The sequence below is a fragment of the Mya arenaria genome, chromosome 15 (genome assembly GCF_026914265.1).
Source record: "Mya arenaria isolate MELC-2E11 chromosome 15, ASM2691426v1".
NCBI lineage: Eukaryota > Metazoa > Mollusca > Bivalvia > Myida > Myidae > Mya > Mya arenaria.
Genome location: NC_069136.1, coordinates 1,292,980 through 1,312,683, shown reverse-complemented (window position 1 = coordinate 1,312,683; position 19,704 = coordinate 1,292,980). Strand labels below are relative to the sequence as shown.

Genomic DNA, 19,704 nt, shown 5'->3' with positions numbered 1-19,704 from the left:
CCCCTCTACAATCGAGTTCTGGATTCGCCCCTGAACTGTTTGATTTTTAAAAGAACAACGATTATGTTTGCAGGATATGACTCGACCCCGTCTCTTTTGACAGCCCGCAGATTCGTGCACCTGCACTTTTGATATCCATCAGTGACTCTAGCCGACTTAGTTCACATGTAGGTATACACTAGCGGATCATGGCCAGAGGGGGGGGAGGTCATCCTGAGACCACCGCCCCCTCCAAAAATCGATCAAGCTTACTTTTTATTTCATTATAGGACAGAGAAAAATGTAAAAACTTTCGCCCAAAATTCACATTTTCGGACAAGAATTTGCTGAAACCCCTGACAACATTTTAAAACAAATACATTTTCGTTCTGAGAATGGGGAGCACTTCAAAGGGTTAAGCCGCTAAGTTACGCCCCCTCGAACGTCAATTCCAAGATCCACCCCTGGTATAGGATTTGTGAGTATATATCACAATATTTATGCACATGCATACTATACGATTATCGAAATAAGTATCGATATCAGGAAGTTTGTACTTGCATGTATTCTATATTTAGTATTTTCGAAAAATGCCAGTAGGTCAATATGGTTCGACGACTTGGAAACCTGCCAGGGACTGCATGTCATTAATACAAGGATATCTACGTCTTCTTATGTACAAGGGGGCATACTATTAATTGTAATAATCCATTAATTAAGTGCTATTTTTGACTGTTTTCTGAAATGAAGTACGATATCTGATTTCCCACCGCGACTTGTTAAATTATTTTGTTTAATCAATGCTTGGCGATTCGGAATACTTCGGACACAAGCGGTTTGAAATTGCGCAGTTAAATCGACGGAGACGAACAGCTATGAACTTGATCATTGTAATGATACTGAGGTAGGATTTTATTATCATATAGCATTACTGTTACCTCTCATATGACCGTTGATGTTGCCTTAAAATTCAAACAATGAATGATTCATTAAATTATTGTTCTATATAAATGTGTATATAAAAATGAGCCTTCATTTGAACAAAAATTGTAAGGATGCTATTGTAAAGCGAAGCACACATTATAGTACGTCGTTTATCTTTAACCCAAAAAATAAGCTTGTTTTTCGATAGCTTCGTCTTGTGGAGGGACATCCAATGGCTCACAAATTATAACAAAAATAAACAGTGAAGTCATTCAAAAATGTTCTTTAATGTAGCAAATACATACATGTATATACACAAAGGTTGATGGCAAAGTTTAGGGACACAGTTTATTGTGCATTGACGGAAGAAAAAGAAAAGCAATAAAGAATTCCATGTTTTAACGTTTATATTACGCAGATGTGGTCCGGTATTCATTAAACATCTTAGGACTTGAGTCATTTTCTTACGTATCTCACTGGCCACATTATGGAATGATTTAATGATATCTGAAATAAAAGCACTTCAAATCTTTAAATCTGACTTCGAGACATCGACTTAAGAATTTTTATGAATTATCGGCCAAGTTGAACGCATGATCATTGAACAAAATAAAAACTATTTCAAATAACATAATCAAAGTATTTACATGCTCTTTTATATATAAATATGCAGTGCTACTCTTTAAACAAATATTATCCATCCTCGGCACTTCAGCCAGGCGCGTACCCAGGCATACGCCAGTACGCCAATGCGTACACTTCGTCAGAAAAAAGCGAAAAAATAAAAGTTCCAAAAATGCAATAAAAAGTAAAGGCTGGGGGGGGGGTATAAGAAATAATTACGTCAGAATTTTATCGTTTGTTGGTTTTTATAGTGTAATACCTAAATTCCGCAAAAAAAGGTGATCACGATGTAGATCTCAACTTAAGTTATACACGCGTTATTTTCCCATAACCTGCCAAATCGGTGTGGATCCTGTTGACCTCCTGGTAAATGATCCGAATGATGTTTACAAGGCGGGACTTTTAAAAATGACTGAACAGAAAGTTCTTTATTACCGTGGATCTAGCTCTTAAATGCGGGGTTTATGGTCTTTATTTCACAAAAATTCTCCAAATATTAAGAAAGTTATCTTTAAAAACCTTACCTGAATCGAGACTTGTTGACATTTGTTGCCGTGCACTTTACCGAATATGTCACGTGGGTTCTCCACCGTGAGAAGAGTAAGAAATAACTGATCCGATTACGATAGTTGTATACCTGAGTGATAAATTTCATGTAAACGCCACAGCAAAGCACATTAACAGGTGCGTTTAATTATCATGTTTACAAATCGTCAGGTGTGCATGAATACAAGTTAGATGATATTCTGATTGTTATCATCATTTTAGTGCCGTGAAAGAACAGATATTTTCCCATACATTTTAAAAGCAAAATAATTAAGTATAGATCTATTTGTGTTAAGTTACAATATTTTATCAACTTATCTAGGTGCTGTTAAGCATAGCATGGAGACAGTTTCAGACTCCGCATGTGATTAAATATACCGGTGAGGTGCGCGGCTGTCAGACGTTTCAACCCCAAGACTTTTCAACCCCTTTGTCATTTGTGAAATCAAAGACTTTTCACCCCCTTTGTCATTTCAACCCCTAAAAGTGCTAAGCCTTTTCAACCCCTAATAAACGAAGACTTTTCAACCCCTTAATTTCTCACCTTTTTAAGAAAATAACTACAACAGTAAACAATTTATTATGAAATTTCTTTTAAAAATCAAGAATATATTAAGACTAAAAACATAACAAACAAAAAATATGTAATACATACAAAATATACATACTTAAAACACATGATAATACAATAATTCATTAAATATTTACATTTAAATAAGTAAAAAAAATGCTCGACTGTCCATTTAGCTATTTAGTCATTTAACCATAAATCTTCCTTATCTCCCTGAGGAAATCCTCACACTATATTATGTGCATGGTACTGCTCCATCAATTAATTGAAACAGCGTTTGTTTGTTTTTCTTTTAGTTTTTTTAAACACTTTTTTAAAGCATTTTGTCATCAATAAAAAAGACAATAAAATGAGTTGAACTTTAAATAAAATTCTTCATAATATTTCAAAATATCATGATTTAGCAGACAATGTTTAAGAAATACAAAAGTATACATTGAGTTCAAAGATGTTATAAATGTATTATAGATTGAGTTCCAAATGCTTTCAAATTACATAAATGTAACATAAGATTTTATTAAAGTTTTTTATCTCTCAGTTTAAAAAAATAAGGACATTCTATTATAAAGTGGTATATATGTAAAAAATGCTATAAGCATTGTATTTTCTTTTCATATATGCAATTAAAGAATGGAATGAAGGTCGCACATTCATTAATGGGCAACACGTGTGACATTGTCATAAATTCCTAAGGGATTAAGGGGCTTCATAACACCTTTAATTGAGGTTATAGTAACTTGAAAGTGGCAGTTAACTAAGGTTCTAATATCATGGCCATCATTCCAAACTATGGCCAGCTTGATAAATTTTGTGTATAATTTTCAGGATTTAAAATCAAACAAAAAATATATTTTATTTATTTATACCCGCAAACTCTGAATTTTTAGATAATACATTATCAAGAATAAAAATCAAACTGTACTGAAATAGCAATATGGTACTACAAAAAAACTTTCCCCTGTTGACCTTTTTTAAAAGCAATGAAAGTTTTATAAATGTTCAAGTTCAGGTTTTTATTGGCATTCTACAGGCACAAAAAGTAGAATGTTCTTTTATTAGTTATTAGTTGTAGTTATTCTTTGCATTCATTTTCTTTTTCAATTATTTAAATTTGTTATTTAAAGAACACAATTATGGTAATAACATTGTACATAATATATGTGAATTCGCTGTGATATGTAATATCCTTCAGAATAATACAACAATTGCATGTTCGGAGTAACCAGGCACCAAAATCTTACTTTACCGTACCATTGTTAATGTTCGGAATATTATTTTGAAAAAAAAACTAACCATCAAGTGCTTAGTAAATCAAGGCAAAGCCTTTGTAAATTTCATCCAATACTTTGGAGAAAAGTGTAACAAATAAGCCAAACAAATCTCTAATTGTATTTCAATAACAATTGGTTAAGTTTCTTGCAAAAACAATGAAAAGACAACACCTGGCTGACAAAAATAATAGGGGTTGAAAAGCCTTCAATATGGCTATCAAAATATTTCAACTAGGAGTTGAAAAGTCTTTGATTTAAGGGTTGAAAAGTCCAAACAGGTAGGGATTGAAAAGTCTTTAAAATAGGGGTTGAAAAGTCTTCGTTTTGAGAAGGGGTTGAAAAGTCTTGGGGTTGAAAAATCCTGCTCCCAGGTGCGCAAGCCTTTCTGGTCAACGCAATATCTCAATTATTCAGCGGATTGGATGTTAAATAGAGACCCCACCCATCACCCCAGATCTTTTTGTTTATTTAAATCAAATACAAGTATTGATTTTTGGAAAAAATAATAAAAAAAATATCGGGACTAACAATGTTACTTAAGATAAATATTCATCTATTTGTATGCGTTTATACGTGCCAAAACGCCCCTAGATAGCACCAAATGCGATGTTGGATTTCAAAATTTTCCGGGGGGGCATGCCCCCGGACCCCCCTAGACTGTGCGTATCCTAGATTTTGACCTAGGTACGCCCCTGTCAGCGTATTCATAACCTATATGACAATTAGATGGCTCCTATTTATTTTGAGATCAGTAGGTCAAGGTCGCGGTGATCTTGAGGGTATAGGTCATGAATACGCGGGGTTGCCGAGGATGCTAATATCACGCATGTTGCAGACAGTGTTGAACAGTTTGAAACATTTTTGTTTTAATGTCTCCAACTGACTCCTGGGTAGTATTCAAATCCCAACCATGCAATGACATGCAATCTGGTCAAACATCATTGACCTCATTCAGTCTATTTGGTCAGTTATTAATAACAAGTTATTGCTACATCTTTTTTAGAATCAATTAAGACCAATTTTAATTGTGGTCTTCAACAACGATATTTGAGCAAATATCAACATTTGCTGAAGGGTTCCAGCTTTAGGCATCTTAGTTTTAAAGCTGCACTCTCACTGATTGACAGTTTTGACTTATTTTAAATTTTTTGTTACAGAATAAGTTGGTTTTGGCATCAATCCCATCTGATCAGTTGAATAAGACAAATCAAAATATGAACAGATCTCAATTATTTGGAAAACGCATTTTTCTTAAAGCGTTAGTAACGCGTTTAGCCATTATACATCAATTTGTGAACGTTAATATGGAAAAAAAACAATCTGACATTTTGTCAGCGGTCTTATGTCTCTGGTTTCAATGCATTTACGCGAGGCTCATTCCAAGGCAAAAAAGTTGTCAAAACGGTCAATCTGTGAGAGTGCAGCTTTAACACTCCTAATGATTTGCCACATTTTATTTGTCATATAAAAAGTGCATTATACAAAAACATGAGCGAGTCCCTTAAAGACAGTGTACACGACGTTTTGTACATTTCTCGTATTGTTTTGTGTTCAGATATGCTACATTTTGATAAAGGCTAAGCAAATTTTATATTAAGTTTTTCAGGCATAAACCTAGGCCTAGTCGAACGTCACCAAATGCTACGTCATAATAATCGTAATAATTAATTGTTCATCTTGTTCAATATTATGTTTAGCTTTACAAATACACTAGATGTATCACTGTTCACTAAATGTGACTGATTAGATGTGTATGTAGTTTACGAGCGACAGAAAACTCTTCCTAAGACTTCCTTGTTCAGATAATAATGTCATACATGAAGATATAACTTATTTTTTTATCTGTATCGTTTGTAGCTTTGAAATTCTACTTTGCATAAAATAGGCATATTTTCTACATGATCGAATGGTTGTAAAAGCTTTTTTTACCTTGAAATTAAAGTTCAACCTTCATATTTTGTACAATATTATATTATAATCATTTATTTCATTCCGAGACTGGACTCAGTGGACACTTTTATAACTCAAGAAGTGTGCGAGATAAGTTATTCGTATGCACGTCATTTGGCTGTGTGTGTTTTTCGGTCAAAAACTGTGGTAGTTATGGCAACGATAATAATGAAAATACAACCTATTGACTTCTAAGTATAACTCAAAAAGTATATAATAGCTACATTCATGAAAACTACTGCGTGGATAGCAGGGCACTAGGGGATAAGCTACTCTATTTTGGTGAGACGGTAAAACTGTCACTTTTTTTCTGGATCGTGCAATCACTAAGCACGTATGCAATATAATGGGTACACTATTTGTTGTGAGATAAATATTGTGGTTGACATGCCAACAAAAACCATAAATCTTTCACTTTTTTATGACTCGATCATGTAATAACTCAAGCATTATGCTCGCTTGGTTAATGAAACTTGGTGAGTGGGTGTGAGTAGTTGGACCAAACATGTGGTTGCTATGGCAACAGAAATAGTGTGAATGTCTTTCCGTCCATAAGTAAAATTAAATTATGCGATAACACTAGAAGTATGCAATCTATGTACATGTATATGAAACATTGTGTAAAAGTTGGAAGGGGCCGAGCTAATATGTATGCACATGACTTAGAAACGTGTTACTATGACAAAAAGTCACTCTGGAAACGTGTGCCCTAGTGTCCCTTTCCGCCGGTAAAAGGTTTCAAGTCACCATGTCGGGCCTACTGAATATGTTAACAATATTAAAGAAATGAACTCTCCGACATACGAGATGAGTGTCTACATGTAATTGGTGAAAATTACATAATAATAAAAAATATAAACGACTATATACCCCCAGCAGAGCTATTGAAAGAGTGTCTTCTTACAAACGTAAGAAACTGTTTTGCTAGGACGAACACCAATTTTATCCTCCTCTTCGCCTCGGACAAAATTGGTGATCGTCCTAGCGAAACAAACGGCTTCTTACGTCTGTAAGAGGACACTTTTGAAGAAAAACTCGTACTGTATCTATTACTTTATGTGCACTGTAAGAATGTCGTCCGGTAGAGCGAACAATAGCCAATATACCTGCACGGAATCCTCGTGCATAAAACTAATCCTTATAATACTGTACCGCATAAGACCATATTTTCTTCGCTAAATTACGAAACTCTTGAAACCTCAATTACAGTTTGCTCTGATATTGCCCCGTGTTTTATTGTCAAGCACATAGATAAAGCTACTATTATTGATTTGACTGTTTAATATTGCAGGTTTACATCCATGTAATAAAGACTGCGGCGAGATAAGAGCCATGGGTAGGTTTATTTAATTTATAAAAACAGCATTGTGTTCGATATAAACAAACTTGATATTCAATAAGTTGGAGTTAACAATTGACAAACATGGCCATATTCGGATATCCTCGACTGATCCATTCTTGGAAAACATAATGGATCGTATCCGACAATTTTAGGGTCCGTATAAACTAATGTCATGACTAAGAAAGTTGTTTGAAATACACATTTACTCGTCATTTAATGTTATAGCATTTGTGGGCGGGGGCGCTGCGGTCCGGCGGCAGCCGCTCTTCAGTGCCATGAAACAGCCGTCTTTAATCAAGCAACTGCGAGGTATTCTTGCCGAGTACCCGGATGGAGGACAGATACTAAAGGTAATGGTCTGCACATACGATTTTAAATGCCTGTTCGTATGACAGACCGTATAAACATATTAGCGCTAATGCCTGTCTGTTCATCTATCCAATACCTTGACAGCGACTGAGCCCGGTGTCATTTAACTTTACCTTGGGTGTGCACGTTAATTTTAGGACACTACCGGATTATCTAAACTGTAAGTGTGAGTGTTAGTTATAACATATCAAAATGCTATAAAATTTTGAATTTGACGAACACAGTTAAGGTGTTTTTTAAACACGGCTTTTGCGAAGGTGTTTGCGGATCCAAGATTTACCAGGTATGTGCAGGTATATGCCCATTCTTTTTTTAAAATTAAAACAAGGGGTAAAAGCACTCTTTGATACTAACAATATCCAAACAAACCATCTCTGACTAAGGCTTCCACATTTCGGACAATATCATCAGTGGCATGCTGTTTTCCCTTAGTGGTTTTATTTTGACGTGTATATTGCTCTATGTCGAACCAATACACATTTGGGACTTTATACATTCAACAATGTTATCAATCCCTAGGAGTTGATACAGAACGCAGAGGACGCCGGGGCGCGTGAGGTGAAGATTCTCTTTGACGCGGGCAGCACCAGCAGAGATGCGGTGGACCAGGAGCCGGAGTTTACCAAATTCTTCCAGGTAAAGCAGTATTGGCTTTTCTCTTAAATCTGGTTTTATCTCACAAAACGCAATAATTATGGAAATAATTGTCATTTGATGCACATTGCAGGCACTCGCTCAGAATGTTTAAAGCGATGAAATCTGTACATTACAGGTATCCGCTCTGTGCGAATATAGCGATGAAATAACTACATTGCAGGCAACAGATTGGAGCGTTTACAGCGATTAAAAGTGTTCATTACAGGCACCCGCTCTTTGTGCATATAGCGATGAAGTCAGTATATTGCAGGCATTCGTTCTTTGCGTAAATAGCGACGGAATCAGTATATTGCAGGCATCCGCTCTGTGTGCATATAGCGATGAAATCAGTACATTGCAGGCATCCGTTGTGTGTGCATATAGCGATGAAGTCAGTACATTGCAGGCATCCGTTCTTTGTGTAAATAGCGACGAAATCAGTATATTGCAGGCATCCGCTCTGTGTGCATATAGCGATGAAATCAGTACATTGCAGGCATCCGTTCTTTGTGTAAATAGCGACGAAATCAGTATATTGCAGGCATCCGCTCTGTGTGCATATAGCGATGAAGTCAGTACATTGCAGGCATCCGTTGTGTGTGCATATAGCGATGAAGTCAGTACATTGCAGGCATCCGTTCTTTGTGTAAATAGCGATGAAATCAGTACATTGCAGGCATCCGTTGTGTGTGCATATAGCGATGAAATCAGTATATTGCAGGCATCCGTTGTGTGTGCATATAGCGATGAAGTCAGTATATTGCAGGCATCCGTTCTTTGTGTAAATAGCGATGAAATCAGTACATTGCAGGCATCCGTTGTGTGTGCATATAGCGATGAAGTCAGTACATTGCAGGCATCCGTTCTTTGTGTAAATAGCGATGAAATCAGTACATTGCAGGCATCCGTTGTGTGTCTTCATATAGCGATGAAATCAGTATATTGCAGGCATCCGTTCTGTGTGCATATAGCGATGAAATCAGTACATTGCAGGCATCCGTTGTGTGTGCATATAGCGATGAAATCAGTACATTGCAGGCATCCGTTGTGTGTGCATATAGCGATGAAGTCAGTATATTGCAGGCATCCGTTCTTTGTGTAAATAGCGATGAAATCAGTACATTGCAGGCATCCGTTGTGTGTGCATATAGCGATGAAGTCAGTACATTGCAGGCATCCGTTCTTTGTGTAAATAGCGATGAAATCAGTACATTGCAGGCATCCGTTGTGTGTGCATATAGCGATGAAATCAGTACATTGCAGGCATCCGTTGTGTGTGCATATAGCGATGAAGTCAGTACATTGCAGGCATCCGTTCTTTGTGTAAATAGCGACGAAATCAGTATATTGCAGGCATCCGCTCTGTGTGCATATAGCGATGAAATCAGTACATTGCAGGCATCCGTTCTTTGCGTAAATAGCGACGAAATCAGTACATTGCAGGCATCCGCTCTGTGTTCATATAGCGATGAAATCAGTACATTGCAGGCATCCGTTCTTTGTGTTAATAGCGACGAAAACAGTACATTGCAGGCATCCGCTCTGTGTGCATATAGCGATGAAATCAGTACATTGCAGGCATCCGTTCTTTGTGTTAATAGCGACGAAAACAGTACATTGCAGGCATCCGCGCCGTGTGCATATAGTGACGAAATCAGTACATTGCAGGCATCCGCTCTGTGTTCATATAGCGATGAAATCAGTACATTGCAGGCATCCGTTCTTTGTGTTAATAGCGACGAAAACAGTACATTGCAGGCATCCGCTCTGTGTGCATATAGCGATGAAATCAGTACATTGCAGGCATCCGTTCTTTGTGTTAATAGCGACGAAAACAGTACATTGCAGGCATCCGCTCTGTGTGCATATAGCGACGAAAACAGTACATTGCAGGCATCCGCTCTGTGTTCATATAGCGATGAAATCAGTACATTGCAGGCATCCGTTCTTTGTGTTAATAGCGACGAAAACAGTACATTGCAGGCATCCGCGCTGTGTGCATATAGTGACGAAATCAGTACATTGCAGGCATCCGATCTGTGTGCATATAGCGACGAAATCAGTACAATGCTGGCACCCGCTCTGTGCGTGTATAGCGATAAAATTTATACTTTGCAGGCATCGGCTCTGTGCATGTATAGTGATGAAATCTGTGCATTGCAGGTATTCGCTCTGTGTTTTATAGCGATGAAATATGTACTTTGCATGCACCCGCTCTGTGCGTATAAAGCGATGAAATCAGTATATTGCAGGCATCTGCTCTGTGCGCATAAAGCGCTAAAATTGTAAATTGAAGGTACCCGCTATGTGCGTATATAGTGACGAAAACAGTACATTGCATGCACCTGCTTTGTGCTAATATAACGATTAAATCAGTACATTGCAGGTACCCGCTCTTTGCATTGCATGCATCAACTCTGTACGTGTGAAACTATGAAATCAGTACGTTGCAGGCATCGGCTCTGTGTGTATATATAGCGATAAAAATCAATATATTGCAGGCACCCGCTCTGTGAGTATATAGCGATAAAGTGATGTATATATTACAGGTACCCGCTCTGTGCGTAGATAGCGATGAAATCAGTACCCTGATGGCACCCGCTCTCTGGGTATTTAGCGATGAAGAAATCAATACATTGCAGGCACCCGCTCTGTGCGTAGATAGCGATGAAAACAAACAGAATATCGCAGGCACCCCTCCGTACGGAGCGTATATAGCGATGAAAAGTGTATATTGCAGGCACCCGCTCGGAACGTGTATAGCGATGAAAGCAGTACATTGCAGGCATCCACTCGGAGCGTTTTAAGAGATGAAAGTGTGCATTGGAGGCACCGTGATAAGCTCGGAGCGTGATAAGGATGAAAAGTGTATATTTTAGGCGTCCGCTCTAGGCGTGAATAGTTATGAATTCAGTAAATTGCAGGCATCCGCCCGGAGCGTGTATAGCGATTAAAGTGTGAAATACAGGCCCTAGCTCTGTGCGTGTATATGGATGGAAAGAGTACATTGCGGCCATCCGCTCTGTGTGTATAAAGCGATGAAATCAGAATATTTCAGGCATCCGCTCTGTGCGTATATAGCGCTGAAATCTGTACATGAAATCTGTTTATTGCGTCAACAGCGATGAAATCAGTATATTGCAGGCATCCGCTCGGAGCGTGTATAGCAATTTAAAGTAGTGTACATTACAGGCACCCGCTCGGAGCGTGTATAGCTATGTAATCTGTATATTGCAGGCTCCCGCTCGTGAGCGTTTATAGCAATGAAAAGTGTACAGTGCATGCATCCGCTCTGTGCATGTAAAGCGATGAAAAGTGTGCATTGCATGCATCCACTCTGTGTGTGTATTGCGATGAAATAAGTACATTGCAGGCATCCGCTCGGAGCGTATATTGCGATAAAATCAGTACATCCGCTCGGAGCGTTTGAAGCGATGAAAGTGTGCATTGAAGGCACCCACTCGGAGCGTGATTAGGATAAAAATGTACATTTCAGGCATCCGCTCCAAGCGTGTATTCAGTACATTGCAGGCATCCACCTGGAGCGTGTATAACGATTAAAGTGTGATTCACGGGATAGTTCTGTGCGTGTATAAGGAAAAAAAAGAGTACATTGCGGGCATCCGCTCTGTCCGTGTATAGCGAAGAAATTTGTTCATTTCAGGCACCCGTTCTGTGCGCTTAAAGCGATGAAATAAGAAGCGAGGAAAAGTGACCACTGCCTGCATCCGCTCTGTGCGTATATAGCGATAAAATATGTACATTGCAAGTCTCCCACTCGGAGCGAGGAAAGGTGAACACTGCCTGCATCCGCTCTGTGCGTGTATGGCGATAAAATCAGTACACTGCAGGAATCCGCTAGGAGCGTGTATAGCGATGAAAGTGTGCATCGCAGGCACTGGCTCTGTGTGTGTATAAGCAACAAGAATATATAGCAACGAAATCTGTACATTTAAGGCACCCGCTCTCTGCGTTTATAGAAATGAAATCAGTACATTGCAGTCACCCGCTCTGTGCGTATATAGAGATGAAATCAGTACATTGCAGGCACTCGCCTTTCGGGTATATAGCGATGAAATCAGTACATTGCAGGCATCAGCTCTCATCATTTCATTGTAATATTCCTTTTATCAAAGCATTAATGGTGAAATTTGCTGAAAATTTATTACTATTTGAATGTTTTACTATTAATTACATTCATTTTTGTAATAGAAATGGAATAATTATTATTTTTTGTTCCTTCATAAAAATGCTTTTCTGAGTCTGAGTCTAGACTTTGACTTGAGACTGTTTGTAATCATGGCCTCTGCTCTTCGCGTGAATAGCAATGAAATCTGTACATTGCAGGCACCCGCTCTTTGCGTATATACTATATAGCGATGAAATCTGTACATTGCAAAAATCTGCTCTGTGCGCTTATAGCTATAAATTCACTATATTGCCGGCACTTCGTTTTGTGTTTGTATATCGACGGAATCTTTATTTTGCAGGTCCGTCTTTGCTCTGTTTGTATATAACGAAGAAATATGTATACTGTGAAATCATTAATGTTCGTGGGGCATTAATGTTCGTGGTTTTCGTGGGTTGGGTGATCCACGAATTCAAGATCCCACGAAATATAAACCCTTTATTCTCTTTTTCAATTGCCTTGTTACGTACATACTCTAGTATATTATTTACAGAGGTCGCAGTATACAGTGTTAAAACCTGTCTCACTGTATAACTTACGATCATTATTCTGTTAATATATTATAACTGCCTTTAACAAATAATGAACCAAATCAATTAAATGTGTTTTATACAGCAAAGGACAGTTATAAGCACGTGTTTAAACGTGTGCTGTTAATGAAAATCTCCAAGTTTACAAGATGTGCGTGATGAGTGTCTGTACTCGATTTTTTTATTTAATGAAATAATTAATCGATTACTAGTACATTGAAGGTTACTAAGCACCGAACGTGACAATATACGCACCTTTTCGGTGTTTTCACAGTTTGCAAAATTCTTAATTGGCATTCAATGGCTTCCCCTATCTGTATTTATGATCAGGGTACATCTTCTTTTATTACCTTTATTCCCAATTAAATCGATAAGTGACATGGGTATATGCACTAATTAGCATGTCTTACCACATTAGCGAGTGTCATAAACCGAATGACGTAGAAGACGGAAATCACGGGCCAGCGCGTGGATATTATGCAGACGATCTAGAACGATCGCATTTTCGATATTTTTTTTCAAAAATGAAAATCCACGAATTCAAGTACCCACGAAATTGTTTTTTTTTTCGGCAAACCACGAAATTTCATGCCCACGAACATTAATGATTTCACAGTACTACCTGACATCGGCGTGTAAAGAGATAAAATACGTACACAGCATGTGTCTGCTCTGTGCACGTACAACGATGGGATCTAAAATATGTTTATTGGCCATTCGCAACCGACCGATAACATGTGCGCGATCTACGTGTCTTTAGCAACAACATCCATTCAGTGTATGGCTTCAGGTGTGCCAGCGGATACCAATGAAAACTGTAAATTGAATGACTTTGGCTTTGTGCGTTTACTTTTACACTATAACGCTTACTTTTTACTTTGGAGGCGCTGGCACTGTGCGTGTAAAATAATGCAATCTGTATAATGCAGGCACGGATCCACCCGTGCGTGTATAACGATAACAAATGTGCATTGCACCCGATCTGTGTGTGAATAACAATTCAATCTGTATAATGCGGGCTCCCGCTCTGTTAGTGTAAAACGATGTAAAATGTGTGTACATTGCATGAAACCAGTCTTGCGTGTATAACGATAACATGGTATATGACAGTCACCCACTCTATGCGTATATAACAGTGAAAATGTGCATTGCATGAACCCGGTCTTTGCGTGTATTACGATTGAATCTGTAAATTACAAGTTTTAATTTAATGCGTGTATTACGATAGAAATTGAACATTGCAGGCGACCGCACTGTGCTTGAATAACGATGTAATATGTACGTTACAGGCGCCCACACTATGCGTGTATAACGATGTAATATGTACGTTACAGGCGCCCACACTGTGCGTGTATAACGATGTAATATGTACGTTACAGGCGCCCACACTGTGCGTGTATAACGATGTAATATGTACGTTACAGGCGACCGCACTGTGCGTGTATAACGATGTAATATGTACGTTACAGGCGACCGCACTGTGCGTGTATAACGATGTAATATGTACGTTACAGGCGACCGCACTGTGCGTGTATAACGATGTAATATGTACGTTACAGGCGACCGCACTGTGCGTGTATAACGATGTAATATGTACGTTACAGGCGACCGCACTGTGCGTGTATAACGATGTAATATGTACGTTACAGGCGACCGCACTGTGCGTGTATAACGATGTAATATGTACGTTACAGGCGACCGCACTGTGCGTGTATAACGATGTAATATGTACGTTACAGGCGCCCACACTGTGCGTGTATAATGATGTAATATGTACGTTACAGGCGACCACCCTGTGCGTGTATAACGATGTAATATGTACGTTACAGGCGCCCACACTGTGCGTGTATAACGATGTAATATGTACGTTACAGGCGACCGCACTGTGCGTGTATAACGATGTAATATGTACGTTACAGGCGCCCACACTGTGCGTGTATAACGATGTAATATGTACGTTACAGGCGACCGCACTGTGCGTGTATAACGATGTAATATGTACGTTACAGGCGACCACACTGTGCGTACATAACAATGTAATATGTGCGTTACAGGCGCCCACACTATGCGTGAATAACGATGTAATATGTACGTTACAGGCGCCCACACTATGCGTGAATAACGATGTAATATGTACGTTACAGGCGCCCACACTTTGCGTGTATAACGATGTAATATGTACGTTACAGGCGCCCACACTGTGCGTGTATAACGATGTAATATGTACGTTACAGGCGACCGCACTGTGCGTGTATAACGATGTAATATGTACGTTACAGGCGCCCACACTATGCGTGTATAATGATGTAATATGTACGTTACAGGCGCCCACACTGTGCGTGTATAACGATGTAATATGTACGTTACAGGCGACCGCACTGTGCGTGTATAATGATGTAATATGTACGTTACAGGCGACCACCCTGTGCGTGTATAACGATGTAATATGTGCGTTACAGGCGCCCACACTATGCGTGAATAACGATGTAATATGTACGTTACAGGCGCCCACACTATGCGTGAATAACGATGTAATATGTACGTTACAGGCGCCCACACTTTGCGTGTATAACGATGTAATATGTACGTTACAGGCGCCCACACTTTGCGTGTATAACGATGTAATATGTACGTTACAGGCGCCCACACTGTGCGTGTATAACGATGTAATATGTACGTTACAGGCGCCCACACTATGCGTGTATAACGATGTAATATGTACGTTACAGGCGACCGCACTGTGCGTGTATAACGATGTAATATGTACGTTACAGGCGCCCACACTTTGCGTGTATAACGATGTAATATGTACGTTACAGGCGCACACACTGTGCGTGCATAACGATGTAATATGTACGTTACAGGCGCACACACTTTGCGTGTATAACAATGTAATATGTACGTTACAGGCACCCACACTGTGCGTGTATAACGATGTAATATGTACGTTACAGGCGCCCACACTGTGCGTGCATAACGATGTAATATGTACGTTACAGGCGCACACACTATGCGTGCATAACGATAGAAATTGAACATTTCAGGGGCTCGCACTGTGCTTGTATAACGATGTAGTCTGTACATTGCTGACGCCTGCACTTATAACGATTTAATGTGTATATTGCAGGCATCCGCACTATGCGTGTATAACGATATTATATGTACATTGCAGGCATCCGTACTATGCGTGTATAACGATGTTATATGTACATTGCAGACGCCTGCACTTTGCGTGTAAATGATGTAATCTTTACATTGCAGACGCCTGCACTTTGCGTGTATAATGATGCCGTGTTCACGGATCAGGACTGGGAGGGCATCAAGATGATCTACAGTAGCATTAAAGAGGAGGACAAATCTAAAGTCGGTAGATTCGGGCTCGGGTTCAAGTCTGTGTTTCACATTACAGGTATCTTTTAGTACCTTTTGGAATGATCTGTTTTCTGTGGCCGGTCCAAATCACTAACAGTGGCACGTATTGTGCACATAGTTATAACAATTATTCCCAACTAATTGAGTCGTTTGGAAAATTATTTGTCGGACCATTGCAAACAAACGAATGCTTGTTGTTTGTCCATGTATACAAAAGGTAAATGACTTGGTGAAGATAAATCCCAGTGTGTAATATTCTGTTCCACATAGTTTCCTAAATGGTACTCGCGTATATGTTGCGTTTTGTATATTCATCCATTCTCCCTTGCGTTTATCCTGCGCAAACGTTCTTTGAAGGGGTATATTCACAACGTTGCAGTCGCTATGCGGTTAGTAGGTAGGGCGGTCTGTTTGCAGTTTGTAGTGCGATTATTCCCGCATATTTAGAGGTATCACTTTGATATTTGGTACATGTAGTAGTGCCTGGGCTTTTTTTGTAACCTAATGCCATTTCCTCAGTTATGTGTCCTTGATTTTTACACTTTTCGCTATTTTGGAATTTGTGGAAAAAAAATCCAAAAGTTCATAAATTCTTGGTAGATGTATTGAAGTGTCTGGCGTACTTTACGTGACCAATGGCAATCTTCCTAATGGAAGGATATTACACCAGAAGATTGCTAAACGATGGAAGAAAATGAAGTGAAATGAAGTAATTTTCAGTTTGTGAATTCTATTACAACTCTTGTGAAAACCAGTATTTTATTTTGGGCCGATTTTAGCTTTTTATATGTAGATTAAAACACTGTTCTAATACGCAGTACATATTTATCTGACCCCATCCAGCCCATCTGCCGTTATGTGCCACTGAATATCACTAATACATTTTTCCCGTTTCCCAAATTGGACGAACTGCTCCTACAGCTTTAAAGATATAACTATCATTTGATTCACATCATCATGATAAACAGTACTGTCTCTGAACCTCATTTTTACACTGTATACGTATTTCTGTTTATATCTTTGACGTTTACCCAGTGCCATTAAACCGGGTTTATGTTTAAACTTTTTTGCTGTTGAGCTTGTTTCTGTAGCTTTTCGCATAAATATTCTCACTCCACACAATAACGACGAAATCCAAGTTGGATTCAGTCAACCATCTTGAATACGTTTGGAAAACATTTTATCTAACACATATCTACTCATAACGATGTGTCACTGTGCCAACTGTGTTTACTTTGATACGACGATGAGCCGTGCGCAACGCCCATGGTCATTATTTGCGTCCTTAGTCTGAGTTTCAGACTCTAGGCTCAAACACACAAATCTTAATTTATAATGCAAGTGCTACTACTAAGTCATTGATGGTAAAAAATGAGCTACCATTTATTGTAATCTGAATGATTTTTTGTTTATGTTTTTACACTAAAATTTGTATTTCAAACTCTGACTTAAGACCTACATATATATGGAAACTGGTTTACGGAAATTCAGAAGGATTGCATTGGTCCAGAAGGCAAATTCATGATGAAGAATGATATTTATTTTTCACATATTTTTTCTAAAATAAGATACCTTGTAAAGGAAAGGGCGCGGGCCAATAGGCTGATTCATCTTTTCAGACTACCCTTGCATAATCAGCGGAGACCAAATGTTGTTGATTGATCCACAAAAACCGCCTGAAAGAGTGAATGCCCGCTTTGAAATTCCTGGGTTGCACGACCCGTGGGAGGGACTCGACATGAACGATTTCTATAAAGGCCTTGGAGGACATTTTGGCATAGATCACAGTATGATCAACGACGGACGTTACAGCGGAACGCTGTTCTGGTTTCCTTTAAGGAAAAGACCATCCCCTTTGTCAGAGAATTTATACGACGAACGGAAGATTCTTGATCTTTTTGATGGCTTGAAGTCAGAGGCACCCAGCATTCTCATTTTCTTACGAAGCTTAGAATCGCTGTCTATATACACCGCAACAGAAAATGATCATAGTACGAAGGTATTGAAATCGCAGAAGAAAAAACATCTTAGTCTTCATGTTAGCATCAAAAATGCTAAGGACCATGTTCGACAATCCAGAGAAAAGTTTTATGCAAAAATGGAGACAAACAGAAGTGATGTTGCAAGTATGACTGATTACTGTATAGAAATTACAGATAAAGCACGGGTTACAGATCACCATTGGGTTGTGTTAAATTACTTTGCTGGCAATTTTGCCTCTGAGCGGTTTCAGACACTGATCGATGACAAGGACTTAAGCATGAGCCCTTGTGTTTCCATTGCAGTTTCTTTGGACAGGATAAATCAACCATTTGAGGGCCACATTTACTGTTTCATGCCTCTGCCGAAAGAAGGCTCAAAGCTTACCGGTTTATCATTTCATGTGAATGGATTCTTTGCGTTAAGCCAAAATAGACACCACATGAAATGGGTTACTGATGAACAGAAGATGCAGAAAGTATTTGACAAAAATGTATTATGGAATCAATACATGGTGAACGAAGCATTGCCAAAAGCCTTTCAGGTCATATATCTCTCTCTCGTACGTCGCGCAAAACAAAATGGAAACTCTATTACTGACGTTATGAATGTCTATAGACTTTTACCAAATGTTAACAATGTCTTAGACAAGTGGAGAAAATTCATATACAATGCTTTAAGCTTAGTGAAGCCCGAAAAGATCCTGTTCTGTAGAGATTTGAACGATTGGATTTCGTTGCAGAAAAGTGTATTTGCCTCATTTGACAATTTACCAAGACATCTTGAACATGTGCGTTCTTCTGTAAAGGAGTGTTTGAAATGTATGGGCCATTATCTTGTTGAAGTGCCACATGAAATTGTTTCAACATTCAAACTCATATTTCCTAGACAAGTAACAGACGTAACGCCTATGCTGCTGGCTGGATACATGAGACAGAATATAAAGTACATCGAATTGGATGACAAGACGAAATTCAATATTCTCGACTACCTTGTTTCCGATGGTGATAGCACAAAGCTTGAAAGTTTGCACCTGATATTACTTGCGTCGCGAGAATGGGCTGCGTTTAGCCAACAGGGAAAGCCTATCTACATTTGCAATGAGAATATCGTATCTCTGTTTCCATGGATGGCAAACAGGTTTCTTGCCCCAGATGCACACTCCACTTCAACGGAGACCTTCTGCGTATCAGGTATGTAGAACACATTCGTTCTTAACCAGAATATTTAATATTATTCTGATGAATTATGGATTCGAATTATATTACACGGCACAGTAATTAATTTCGTATACTTGTAATCTTGCTAAAAGTAAGTAGTAGGAGTAAGTGGCTACTGGGCTTTGCCCTGTACTCCACATGATATTTGTTACAGAGGAGTAACCTACTTTAATTCGGAATAACTTCACGTTATCAAAGCAA

General features: G+C 38.7%; 1 protein-coding gene across 3 annotated transcripts in view; it reads left to right on the top strand.

Annotated features, from left to right (window-relative positions):
• The first annotated feature begins 573 nt into the window (after positions 1-573).
• The window catches only part of LOC128219757 (sacsin-like), a 38,391-nt gene continuing 19,260 nt past the window's right edge, over positions 574-19,704 (top strand). For 2 of the 3 annotated variants that reach the window (XM_052927719.1, XM_052927717.1), the window contains exons 1-6: positions 577-883; positions 7,157-7,201; positions 7,433-7,557; positions 8,096-8,212; positions 16,193-16,340; positions 17,923-19,476. In XM_052927719.1, the coding sequence (XP_052783679.1) occupies positions 7,198-7,201; positions 7,433-7,557; positions 8,096-8,212; positions 16,193-16,340; positions 17,923-19,476 (1,948 nt within the window). In that variant the 5' untranslated portion in view covers positions 577-883; positions 7,157-7,197. Of the gene's footprint in view, positions 884-7,156; positions 7,202-7,432; positions 7,558-8,095; positions 8,213-16,192; positions 16,341-17,922; positions 19,477-19,704 lie in introns of all 3 variants that reach the window. The other variant, XM_052927716.1, reaches the window with a different exon arrangement.